Below are 14,039 nucleotides of genomic sequence, written 5' to 3'. Positions count from 1 at the left end.
ACTAATAAATGACTTGGGGAATATAGTTTTGTTTTACATATTTATGATTTTACAGCAAAGATTGCCAACGGTATTGTTCTTGGATTTGTCTGAAATCTTTGTTAATTTTTATCGTCACTACGTAAATACAGTATATATGAATATATGCAATGTGTACGTTGTATGAATTTGCAGTATGTATGCAAATGATCGCGACATTCTTTGTGCGCCCGTTGAAACAATTAAATTATTTGTTACACTTCGAGGCGTCAAAATTCCTTGATCATGAATTGGGACCCACACATTTGTGTGTGAACACGTCTCTGTATTCATGCATACATACATATAAAGAAACAATTAAGAATACTTCTGTCTACCATACAATCAAGGGCCTCAATTTGTAATGTTAAGAAATCAAATTGACATTTGTTGTTGTTACACAGTATTATTTATCTGCAGAAAGCAAAGTGTTTTGAACTATTTTTTTTTTTAATTTTAGCGAAGGCCTTGTGCTCTCTAGTTTCTTTAAAATAATATAAAAATGGTCAGCAGTAGCTATAACGTTTCAATACAAGCTCCTTCAGATCCTGCTGAAGACTTCAAAAAATAAGGGGGTTTGCCAGGACCAAACGACTTTCAGGAAACACAAAAGTAAGTTGTACACTTTAAATTTCTATTCCTCTTTTACTAATATTTGTACTTTGGTCTTCTGCTTTTAGTGAGAGCCATACTACAGAAAAGAAATACGCTTATTTGAAGCTGGTAAGTGACAACTTAATAAAATCAGTAGTCCACATTTCATAATAGACCAATTATTGTTGACATTGACGCCAAATTAACCAGCGAATAAATATAAATTAATATTATTTATACAACTATTTATTGTTCTCATTCAACTAAAGTGCATCAGCATAGATAATATTAGCAATAATTATAATATGACAAATGCAACTTTGGCGTTTTAAGGTTTTCTCACAAACAATTAAAATTTCACACATAAACTAAGCAGATTAAATTATAGTTTACCGTAATATTAAAATATCAAAACACTTCATTATTTAAATTTAATTACAATAATAATTAGTTTATTTTGTTTATATAAAAACTTACGCTAACATTGAAATTTAAAAAAAAGTGAGATAGCAGAAAGAATAAGTTCGGGTGCAAACGAATACTTTATACTCTCGTAACTTTGAAGGATCAAAGTCTGAAATTCAAATGTCTTCAGCAATATTCATTAATATTCAGTGTCTGATTATTTTGAAGAAAACTTGTCCACTTAATTACAATAAAAAATTATAAACGGTTTAAAGTCAGATAGAAGGCGGAAATCACTATATCGTGCCTACATAGAGGACTTTCGAGTCGCATTGCACACCTAACTGTAAGCGACATTATTGTGGGTTTATGATCTGTTTCAATGGTTATATGTACAAGCAGAGAACGTAAAATAACGAGAAAGGGCAGGTTCGACAGCGAACATTTGAAAATTTTCAACCGAGGAGTTCACCTTACAACGAAGTAAGGTTCAATCGAACATGATACAAAATTCGATGTGTACCTTCACGTTATTTGACGTTCACTGATTTCACCATATTATATAATCATAAATATTAATATTATATAACCCATTTTCCTCTACCCGGCTATAAAGATAAACCTATTTACACATGTATGCATAGACAAATATGTATATATTGAGATATTGCAGAAATATCTTCTGGAATTTTGATTGTTGTACACCAAGATAATAAATGTAATAAAATGGAAGCGTGAAATAACGAGTATCTATCAAAATAGAGTAGTGTCATACTCTCGCAGCCACTCACTTCTCACCTCCCGTTCATTATGACATTTGCACGTGGGTACTCTACTTAAATATTTTATATCCTCTGGCTTCGACGATATTTAATATTAAATCTCTGTGATTAATTTGGGGCTTAGTAATAACAGGCGTCACTCGTTTACAGTTTCACACTTAACAATTTATTGCAATGATCCAATTTCGCCTACCTGCAATAACAACCACTTCTGACTCCTAAGGAACACGTGTAATAAGTTCCATCAAAATAAGTTTTCTCATAATTTGAATAGTTGTTGCTATTTTTGCTACTTTTTCATGGCCTTGAAACAAAAGCGAAAAACATTGAAATTTTTATTTTTTGCTAAATTTGGGGACAGATAATTAAAACTGTGCGGTAAATCGGTTATACTCAATTAATTTAATTCTCGCTTCAAGCAAAAAAATGGTAGCACTGTAAAAATAATTTAAAAATCTTTTCTAATAAATAGTCACATATTGATTAATCGAAATAAGTGATTTTCGGAGATTTGTCATAAAAAGTCAGTTACGGTGAATTCATTCTCTTATCAGCGAGCCGGTTTTATGGACATGAATTGACACCCATTATTTTTTTTTTAATCCCAAATCGATGAGTGTAATATTAAATAAATAATTATAAGTATTTGCAATTGATAACGGATTTTGTTGTCATTTAATTTTACACCAATTGTTAAACATATGTATACATACTTACATATATGCATGCACGTGCCGTTTTACAAATATGTGTAAAAGTACCGAAAGGGGCATCCGATCCGATAAGACAAGACAAGCGTAAAATCCGTCTACATCAAAAACAGGTAGTCGAAAAAGTCTTTTCGTATTTTGTGAATAGATGGCGTTGCAGTCGAAATATCTCCAGTGCTACCAATCACATTGTGTCATATATAGTGTTATAAAGATGAGACTCTAAGATTCATTTAAACAAAAAAAATGAATTCGGTGAAGTTGAAAAAAAGTTATTGCTATTCAAAAATTAGTGAAAATAATGAAGAAAATCGTCATACTTGTATTTTGAAATATAGCGAAAAGTGGTCGACCAAAATGGTACGTACATATTTGTTTATTTGTTTATTTATTATTATAAATATAATAAATAAGTTGAAGTTTGCTTATAAATACGAAAATAATTTTTCGACTACCCAATATTTTTAATAGCAATTTGTTTCTGAACTGCTGACTATCACTAGCCAGCACAGTTTTTGCTGGAAAAGCGTTCTTCCATCAGAAGAGAGCACAAGTTGAGAGCGTTAAAAACTGAGAGAACTGCTTGTTTCTGTCAGTGTAATTTCTGCTAGCAAAAAATAGCTAGATACTACCACATGAAGAAACAGGTGCTAAAGCAGATGCGTAAGTAAAAATTCTCTTAATGAATTTTCAAGTGTTGATATGAAGAGATTGTGGTACACACCATTGTGATATTCTGCTATACTTCCGTTTCTTTTCGTTATTTTGCTCTTTGTGAGAAGCTGCTAGCAGTTTAGATACCAAGCTTAGGGCTTGTGGAATGCCCCACTAAATGAAATGAATATCTAAATAGTTAAATTAGTTTAGAAATTAGGTATTTCTTTCGTTATGTGTCACTAGATTATCAGATATTGTGAATACCGTTTCATATGCCTATGGTGAATTTGCGGTACATAAGAATCAATATCATAAACATGTGTACACATTTTATAATATCTTTGACTCTACTTGGGTATAAAGATATACTTACTCTGAAAAATCTTTACGTTTATTGAGAGCAATTGAGGTATTTCACAACGTACTGAAATATCTTCTAATAGAGCAAACTGAAAAGTCGTTCATACGCATACTAGTAAAACGATATGGACTAGATTAGAACCAACATTTTTTGCATACATATACATACATACATATGTGCTATAGTATAATTTATTACCCGAACGGTTTTTGTGACTTCTTAATCTTATCGAGATGATGTATATATAAAGCTTGACAAGTCGAGCTGATTTCCGGCAGACTAGCTGCCGGTCCATCCGTGCACGCTTTAACCTTACATCTAAAATCTTCATTGATTGATGCGATGTGTCGGAAGTGGCGCCGAGATCACGAGCTTCAATTTCAGGCATCAAAAAGTCGGTTGTGATGGCGCGATAATGATCGCCATTAGGTAGCGTTCTCACCGGCATCATTTTTGAAAAATATTGACCGATGATTCCACCGGCTCACAAACCAAACAAAACTGTCGTTTTTTCTGAATGGAATTTCAACACTTATATTTCTCAGGTTGCTCTTCGTCCCAAATGCGACAATTTTGCTTATTTACCTACCCATTTAGCCAGAAGTGGTACTCATCGCTGAACAAAATTTGACTTGAAAACGTCGGATCTTCTTGGAACTTTTCAAGGGCCTAGAGAGCGAACTGATATCGCTGGGGAAGGCCGAGCGACTTCAGTTCTTGCACGAGCTATGTATGTATATTTTGTACGCTTTCATTTTAAAATTTCGATGTCAAATTCACCAAGTTGTTCCATACGTCAGTCCGAGTTGCTGCGAACGGCGCCGAATCGACTTTCCGCGGTCTTCGTATACACTCTCAGCTACTGAATAAAATAACATAACAGTTTCACTCATGCATGATCTGTCAAAAAAGGCTATTGAAAAATGTGCTTCCACTTGAATCACCCATTACATATGTAAACAAACTTAGTTTAACGATGAATATGAATGAAGGTCAAGTCCTTTGTTTAAACCTCATATCCCGAATAAAATGACTTCTGTAACATAAATATCTCAATCTAGCAAAATCTAGTAAGCGTTATAATATTATATAAGTTCATAAGATTTAGAAGTTTAACACCTGAAAGTGTTTTCCTGCCTTTGATCGTTGCAAATTACAAGAGTAAGATATATTCGGTAGCACTCGAACTTAGCTCTATCTTACTTATTTACTTTACGCATGTTTTTGGCTTTGAACACACCGAAGACTAGGTGAAGGCAGCGCCAACACGACCACCCTGGCACTAATTTAGATAAGCAGATGATATGGCACAATATAGTTTTATGGGTTAGCGGTAGGTTGAGACCCTGTTATAGACACTCTGTCTATTAAGCAACAATTTAGCGAGTCACTCCTTCCAGTTATCAAATATACAAAATTAAATAAACAGTAATAGATACGGATTGTTTATTATTAGATGTGAGAATTCTTCTGCTCGTTATTTCTAGTAGATCAAGATAAGTTAATAATAAAAAGGGGTTGGTTACGAGTAGGTGTCATTAGATCTCTAATTAATTGCCTCACATGTATAATAAATAATACTATTATACTTTTGCTATTAATTTAACTTTGTAAATTCGTAATAAAATACACAATATATGTATAGGGTGAATGGTTTGTTTTCCTAATAAGCAGAGAAAAGCAATGATTTTTAATAAAAACTACCATAATCCATCCCTCCCTGTCGCTGGGTTTGAGACCCTTTACGTAAAAAGCATCCCCAATAAAAATTAGAAAAATGCCTTGCTTTTGTAAACTGGGCTATAACTGTCTAAGCGGTGTCTAACCAATAAAGAAGAAGAAGAACATAATCTCGTTGCTTACTTATCTACAGCCTCGTACTTAATTCCTTTAAAGACCTTTCCTTCCACCGAACGAAGTCATTTCTCGCAGCTACCACCTTTTTATTTCTGGACCATTATGACGCGGATAAACTACTGAAATAACTCAGATAATCTGGATTCGACCAAATCGAATATTAGAGCCTAGTGACTAGCAGTCGTTTTACTAAATTATCGTTTTACTAAATAGTCGCGTCATATGTTAATAAAATAAAACAGGTCATACAACTAAATAAATAATAGCTCGAAGGCATCTCCCATACTTACATACATATTTATATTCTAAACTAAGTGGACCTGCTACACATCTGGTCCAGGCCTATTAACAACAAGCTATTGTACTTTCAAAACCTCAATTGCTAACAGCTTTGCTAACACATGTACGAGTATATTGAAATGGATAAGGCAACACAAGTAATTCAGCGAAGTGATAAGAACTTTTATGGCCGCAATATGTTTGTAGCTCAGAAAATGAAAACAGAATAAAATTGGTACGTAAACAATCGGGTGTTATTGTCGGCGCTACGACTTTCTTACACTGATCATTATAATTAGCGGTACTGCTAGCCAATAGTTTCATTCAGTTGGAGCAGAGTGAGGACTCCAGTCGCGTTTGGCAGCTCGCGGTGATTGCACGCGTTAGCGAATATTTGGTAGGAAGAAGTGGTGTAAAAAATTTGATTTAAGATTGAAGTGCCCTCCGATAAGATTGTGAAGCTTAGTCAAAGTTGAGGATTGTTGTGGGATTTTCACATTTACTTATGTTTGCGAGAAATATCAACAATTAAAGCGGGTTAAAAGTGCTACTACGCTTTTTGTATATGACTTTCGGGCATTCTTATGAAACAAACGAAAACAAATATCCGTGTAAGTGCTCGATTGAAGTGTTTATAGGAAATAAATATTGATAAAAGTGCTTTTTATGGATAGAAAATAATTTAAATTAATTAGATTTAGAAGTGTATGCTCTAGAAAACTGCTAGTAAAGTGCTATTGGAAGTGATGAAGCAGTGTAAAGATTTCATAATTCGATGAAATTATAAAATAAATAATTGTGATAGGCCAGATACCGATGCTATAATACACTTAACAATTGCATTTCTAAAATATGAATAATTTGCGCATTGCCTTGAATAATAATATATAGATATATCAATTTCCTGAGTTTTTCAAATAAAACGTTTTCCCTACACGAACTTGATTTACATCGATCAGTTTGTATAACAGCCATACGCTATAGTGGATAAAAATCTATGTTGAGTTTCCTGAAAATGACAAATTAAAAAAGTTATTCATACTGAGGGATTATAACGCATCTAGAGAGATGGACAGAAGGCATAACAGTTCACACTGGTCAGTTTTTTTATATACTATACGGAGTCTCAGACGTTTCTTTCTGGGAGTTACAAATTTCATAGCAAACTTAACACTTAAAAAAAAATGACTCTTCTTAGTTTGAATCAGAGAACGGACAAGCATGTGAACTGTCAAGAGCTAACAAAATCCTATTGAATGAATATTATTCTGAACCCTCTCTATAATACACGTTCTCTGTTTGAATTTTGTTAAAGGAAGTCTATGATAAATTAGCTTTTTCGGTATATAATTGGTTATAAATTAACTAAAGGTAAAAACAGTACTTTGATAAAATATTAAAGTGCCACGATTAAGTTAGCAAAGCCATGTAAAAGAATGAACACTAAAAGGCTGCAGAAAAAATATTTTAAGCCAATTTATTCAAATTAAGACAAGAAGAAGACCATGATCAAGTTGTAGCGAGAATTATAAGAAGACATGAAAAATTTAGTGTAATATATTGGAAAAAAATAGGAAGTGATTGAAATGTCGGGAAGTTACACGTGCAACGGGCTAAATCTTTCGAAGATATTTAGCAGCCCCTTTTCGTGGTAAAAACTCAATAAATCTTTTGTCTATCATTTTGAAGATGGACAAATAGTATTTTTATGAACCAATTGATCCTTTTAAATGAATTCCTGCTGAACCAGATCTTCGATTTTCGGTTTGGAGTGTCATTTACTATAGATTGTTGGACAGTTCGGTGACGTCATATTCATAAATTCACTACTCATCATCGGTAATCATGTGTTTAATGAATTTGAACCCTACGCTGTCAAGCATATCTTTTGCGATCTCTACTCCACATCGTTTCTGCTTTCAGGCTCTTTGGTACAAGCCTAACATTGACACGCTTTATACCCAAAACATTAACCAAAATTTGTTCAGTCAATCCGTAAGAGATGTTGAAAACCTATGTTAACTGTCTGATGCTAGAGTACTACGGTTTTCAAGTATGGCTTTTCATTTTTTCGATGTTATTGTAATTTCGATGACTTCACAACAACAAAACAAATATTTGCAACGATCCCCATTAAGAACACAAAATCTTAAGCAAAACAAATCGCAAGACAAACCTTTCGAGTAAAGAACCAATGCAGTACGACATGGCGCGTTTGAGCGATTTTGGTTGATTTGACTCCTTTAAGACGCAAAACATTCTTCAAAATGATTTGGGTTAAGCCAAATGATATTCCAACAATATCAGCGAGACCTCTAATTATTAATCGACGATTTTCAAGCACCAAATCTTTGATTTTTTATACGTTGTTCTTGTCTGTAGAGGGTGATGGTCGTCCATAGCGAGAACGCGTTACATCTCGGCCCATTTTAAACTCGTTGTACTAGCCAGAAACGATTTTTTGTGTCATAGTTTGACCACCAAACGACTTCAGCAATATTTCCAACGTGCCTGGATAAAAATTTTCTTTCTACAAACAAGATTTGAACCAAGTTCCTCACTTGGCAAAATCAACCATTGTAAAAATCGAAAAATTCACTTTAAGTTTTTTACAAAAACACGCGTAATTTAGATATATTTAAACCTTTTTAAAAAAAGGGCATGCCTTCCTGATGACCGACAATTTTAAAAGACTTACTTTTTGATCACAGCAACAAATCAAAATTTTGTATGTGAATCAGTAAATAATTGACCATTTTATGTTTCTGAACGTTTTCAGAAAAAATGAGTTTTATAATCATTAGCTCTTTGAACCCTCAGCTTGGGACTCCTGTAGGGCTTGCATCAAAAACGATTTTTGATATTTGAGATTTCACATATTATAGTTATGTCAATAAAATAACGTTATCAAAGCAAAGAAAACAAACTTTTTAATAGTTAGTATCTAATATAAGTCATAAAAGGTAAAATGTTTATAGAACAACACAACAGTTAATAAATGTATACTATGTTTTGTGCCGTAGCCGTTTCTAATTAAACACAGCACTACTAAATGAATGAAGGAATATAGTTTTGTTTTAGAACTTTATGACTTTACAGCAAAGATTGCCAACGGTATTGTTCTTGGATTTGTTAAGCAAATGTCTGTATTGCTTATTATTTTTTATCTCCACTACGGAAATAATATATTTGAATATAGAACTGTGAACGTGTGTATGAATTTACAAAACTATATATACATATATGCAAATGATCGCGACATTCTTTGTGCGCCCATTGAAACAATTAAATGATTTGTTACACTCAGAAGCGTGAAAATTCCTTGATCTTGAATTGGGATCCACATATTTGTGTGTGAACACGTCTCTGTATTCATGCATACATACATATAAAAAACAATTAAGAATACTTTTGTCTGCCATACAATCAAGGGCTTCAACTTAAAATGTGAAAAAATCAAAGTGACATTTGTTGAAGTATACAGTATCTTCAAATAGCGAAATGTATTGAACAATTTTATTTTTTTAATTTTAGGGTAAGACTAGCGCTCTCCAGTTGCTTTAAAAGAACATAAAAATGGTCAGCAGTAGCTATAATGTTTCAATACAAGGTCCTACTGATCCTGCTGAAGACTTCAAAAAGTCAGAGAGTTTGCCAGGACCAAACGACTTTCAGGAAACACAAAAGTAAGTTGTACTCTTTTTATTTCCATTCCTTCTTTACTAATATTTGTACTTTGGTCTTCTGCTTTTAGTGAAAGCCGTACTACAGAAAAGAAGTATCCTTATTTGGAGCTGGTAAGTGAAAACTTAATAAAATCAGTAGTCAACATTAGCGACTATTTTTATCACAAAAATCATATATGTATGTATGTTAATTAACCGATTATTATTGATATTGACGTCAAATTAACAAGCGAAAAAATAATTAATTAATATTATTTATACAACTATTTATTGTTCTCATTGAACTAAAATGCATCAGCATAGATAATATTAACAATAATTATAATATGACAAATGCAACTTTGGCGTTTTAAGATTTTCTCACAAACAATTAAAATTTCACACATAAACTATGCAGATTAAATTATAGATTACCGTAATATTACAATATCAAAACACTTAATTATTTAAAATTAATTATAATAATAATCAGTTTAGTTTGTTTATATAAAAACTTACGCTAACATCGAACTTAAAAAAAAAGTGAGATTAGCAGAAGGTAAAAGTTCGGGTGTAATCGAACATTTTTTACTCTATCAATTTTAAGGGATCAAAGCCTAAGATTCCAGCTCTTCACTCCTATTCATTAATATTCAGTGTCAGATTTTTTTTCTGCAATACCAAATTTCATCCAAACTCGTTAATCAATTTTATTTACTCAAGTTATCACTTGCATTACTTTCAATTCGTCTCCTTATCTTCTTTTCTATATACATTTACCATACATACATACATAGATAGTAGAAAAGCCAGTAGGTAACCAGATCGAACTTGGAATCTATGGCCTCTAGCTAAAATTCAGAATTGTAGCCCCAAATGTAACATTACGAAATTAAAACTAAATTAACTAAACAGACAAGTTTGTATATAATTTAACTAAATTGAAATATAATTAACTAATTAGTATTATAAAAGTTAAACTGCACAATAAAACTAGAGATAAGTAATAACAATGAGAACAAATTTATGATACTCGTAGTAACTGCACTTAGTGTACTTTGTTTGTTACAGAAGTACTATTTATAAGTATATAACTCTCACATCTATCTCGATTACTTTTATATGGCACTAACGACCGTTAGGCGAACCAAACACGAAGATTTTGCGGGTTTATAAACTTGGCCAACAAGTATTTCTTCGACAATGGTTAATAGAACCAATCCTATACCTATGCTTACATAATTTTAGGTTAGTTTAGATTAAGTGGTCGATCCTAAAATGGGTAGTCGCTTGGACAGTTTTTAACGCCGCTCCGTTGTGGTATTTAGAACTCCTATAAAAATGTATTATAATGGGCCGCCTAAATCGAGAAAGTGCTTTGAGCCGACCACGAATTTGTTGAGGCAGCCTGCTGTTTCGTCGAAAGAATGCATGCTGAGATGTTGTAGCCTAACGCTAAGCTTGAGGTAAAGTTAATTACAGAAGACTCCCCTCCGAGCTTCAAGAAAGACGCACTCTTTTCCACGAATTCTCTCAGTTCACATATCACAGAGTAACAGCCACCAGCAGGAGCCTCTGTAACACAGGGGTCCAAGTTTTCAGTGATGCAATCGAAGGAGAAAAGAAATTCAACGTGATCCTATTTAGATTCCTTCATACACACAGCTCCTCTGAGCCTTAGAGCTATATCCCCAACAATGCACCTGCCGGCAATACGCACGGGTGCTATGTGTGGAATGGCGTTAAATGTCATGCCGATGAGAGGCCTCTTTGGGCGCGTTCAGGTTCTCTTTCGAGCACAATCCACCAGACGAAGACAACAAAAGACATTATTGGCTCCGGTGCCTTATACAATCTCTCCTCACAATTTTGCCTTCATGAAAGCTTACTCTGAAGAATAAGCCCTAGGATCTTATCAACTGGTTGAAGGCGCGACCCTTCGATTAAATGAAGAGGGACGTCTGCAAATTCTGTATTTATTGACTACCACTGTTCTGTTACTTATGTTATATGAAGTACTTGAAGTTCAATCCCACCTCAAACTTTTCGTTTGCTTTAATTACTGCCTCCGGACGCACATTATAGAAGGCCCTCGATATTAAGGAAGATACATACCGGAAATTCTTTATGCATAAGGACCCTTCGAAGAATAGTATGAATAGAATGGAATTAATTTTAAGTGTATTGCAAATAAATATGTAGAAATAGATATATTTTGTGGAAAATCACGGTCTAAATTGTATTTATACTTTTCAGTTTCGCTATGCCAGCATATGGGATCGTCTGATAATGGTCATCGGTATGCTTGCGGCATCGCTGGCTTCAATATGCGTGCCATACAATGTCATCATTTACGCCGAATTCACCACACTGCTCATAGATCGCGATGTGGGTATTGGCACTTCAACGCCTGCACCAATCTTGAATATTTTCGGTGGTGGCAAAAAGCTGTAAGTTCCACAACTTTTCTCTATACATTATTTATTTATCGCACAAATAACGGTTAAAAATTTTTCCATCATCATTAGCACAAATGCCACTCACGCCGAGAACATGCAGGCTGTTAAAGATGATGCGCTGGCTTTTGGTTTGGGGACAGTGGCTGGTTGCATGGTCCAACTATTGCTTTTAAGTTTGGCGGTCACGATGTTGAATAAAGTGGCGCTCAGACAGGTTTGTGAGATACGACAGACTTGCATGTATGTTTTTTAAACTGATATTTTCTTTTTAATTCTTTAACACAGATCGCCAAAATTCGAAAATTGTTTTTGGAGTCTATATTACGTCAGGATATGTCTTGGTATGACACTTCTGCCGGCAATTCGTTCGCCAACAAAATGACAGAGTATGTGTGAAGGAAGAGTTTTATTCAAACTGAAATTTCTTTAAATCATTTATTCATTCATTGCAGAGATTTGGACAAAATGAAGGAGGGCATTGGCGAAAAAGTCGCCATGTTTGTATTTCTCATAATGACGTTCGTTGCGGGAGTTATCTTCTCTTTTGTCTATGGCTGGCTCTTAACACTGATTGTGATCAGTTGTTGTCCATTTATTATTGTTTCTACAGCGCTGGTGGCTAAAATTCAGGGCACTTTCACAGAAAAGGAGCTGAAGGCTTACTCGAATGCCGGTGCGGTCGCTGAAGAAGTCTTCTCGGGCATACGTACTGTACTTGCCTTTAGCGGTGAACGCATAGAAACTGAAAGATTCGGCAAATTACTGGTGCCAGCAGAGAAGATGGGTCGAAAGAAAGGCTTTTACTCCGGTGTCGGCTCCGGCATTATGTGGTTCATCATTTATATTGCCTATGCGATAGCTATATGGTTTGGAATTAAATTGATATTGAAGTATCGCTATATGGATGATAAACTATACACGTCGGGTTCGTTAGTTATCGTGCTATTCAGTATCATCATGGGTGCACAGAACTTGGGTTTCTCACTGCCACATGTGGAGGCATTCGCAACGGCAAAGGGTGCGGCACAAAATGTCTTTGCCACCATCGATCGCAAATCAGCGATTGATCCGTTAAATGAGAGTGGTGCCAAATTGGAGTCTGTGACCGGTGACATAATTTTCGAAAATTTACATTTCCGTTATCCAGCACGTTCAGATGTACAAATACTCAAAGGCTTCTCATTACAAGTTCGCGCTGGTCAAACCGTCGCTTTAGTGGGACCATCTGGTTGTGGTAAGTCCACCACACTGCAGTTGTTACAGCGTTTCTATGATGCCCCCAGTGGTTGTGTACGTCTCGATGGACGCGATCTACGTGAATTGAATGTGGGTTGGTTGCGTTCACAGATAGGTGTAGTCGGTCAGGAACCAGTACTATTCGCTACCACCATTCGTGAAAATATACGTCAAGGCAAACCCACAGCGACACAAGAAGAAATCGAGCAAGCCGCACGTATGGCCAATTGTCATGAATTCATTGTCAAACTACCAAGTGGTTATGATACCATGGTGGGCGAACGTGGAGCTCAAATGTCTGGTGGCCAGAAGCAACGTATAGCCATTGCACGTGCACTCATTCGAAACCCGAAGATATTGTTGCTGGATGAGGCAACCTCGGCTTTAGATCCCACATCCGAGCGTCGGGTACAGGATGCGCTCGATGTGGCCAGTCAAGGACGTACCACGTTGGTGGTTTCACATCGTCTTTCGACAGTGACAAATGCTGATTTGATTGTGTTTGTCAAAGATGGAGTTGTGGCTGAGCAGGGTACGCACAATGAACTTATGCGCTCGGGCGGTCTTTACTGTAAGTTGGTAATGATATCGAAACGTAAGGAAGAAGAAGAGGCTTTAGCGAATACATCCAATGCAGTGCGACAGCGCAAGCAACAACTGCAAGTGCCCGTTGACTCCGACGATGAGGACGAAACAAGTGTTGATGAAGCCGACGCTGAAAGTGATGTGGGCAAAAGTAAGACAACCAAACACTTATTGAGATTAAAACGATATATAATGCATAAATATTTTTTTACAGAGAAATCGAAAAGAAAGAAGCCTAAGGCCGAAAAGCATAAGATCACTTTCAAGCAACTGATGAAAATGAATGCTCCAGAGTGGCGTTACATTCTAATCGGCTGCATATCAGCTATGTTGCATGGCGCCACATTTCCTACATGGGCTGTGCTCTTCGGCGACTTCTTTGGAGTAAGTATCGCATAATCTTTTAATGTATATCAATACCAACTCTTCCA

General features: G+C 35.1%; 1 protein-coding gene across 11 annotated transcripts in view; it reads left to right on the top strand.

The window, feature by feature from the left end:
* The first annotated feature begins 521 nt into the window (after positions 1-521).
* LOC105229394 (multidrug resistance protein homolog 49) overlaps positions 522-14,039 on the top strand; it is a 30,006-nt gene continuing 16,488 nt past the window's right edge. For 2 of the 11 annotated variants that reach the window (XM_049453828.1, XM_049453826.1), the window contains exons 1-8: positions 5,978-6,274; positions 9,198-9,349; positions 9,418-9,460; positions 11,585-11,778; positions 11,857-12,001; positions 12,073-12,173; positions 12,240-13,759; positions 13,823-13,992. In XM_049453828.1, coding sequence (XP_049309785.1) covers positions 9,240-9,349; positions 9,418-9,460; positions 11,585-11,778; positions 11,857-12,001; positions 12,073-12,173; positions 12,240-13,759; positions 13,823-13,992 — 2,283 coding nt within the window. In that variant the 5' untranslated portion in view covers positions 5,978-6,274; positions 9,198-9,239. Of the gene's footprint in view, positions 631-5,915; positions 6,275-9,197; positions 9,350-9,417; positions 9,461-11,584; positions 11,779-11,856; positions 12,002-12,072; positions 12,174-12,239; positions 13,993-14,039 lie in introns of those variants that run through there. The other 9 variants (XM_049453827.1, XM_049453829.1, XM_049453823.1 and 6 more) reach the window with 9 other exon arrangements.

Source organism: Bactrocera dorsalis, chromosome 3 (assembly GCF_023373825.1).
Source record: "Bactrocera dorsalis isolate Fly_Bdor chromosome 3, ASM2337382v1, whole genome shotgun sequence".
In the NCBI taxonomy this organism is placed as follows: Eukaryota; Metazoa; Arthropoda; class Insecta; order Diptera; family Tephritidae; genus Bactrocera; species Bactrocera dorsalis.
This window is presented reverse-complemented; position numbering and strand designations above follow the sequence as displayed.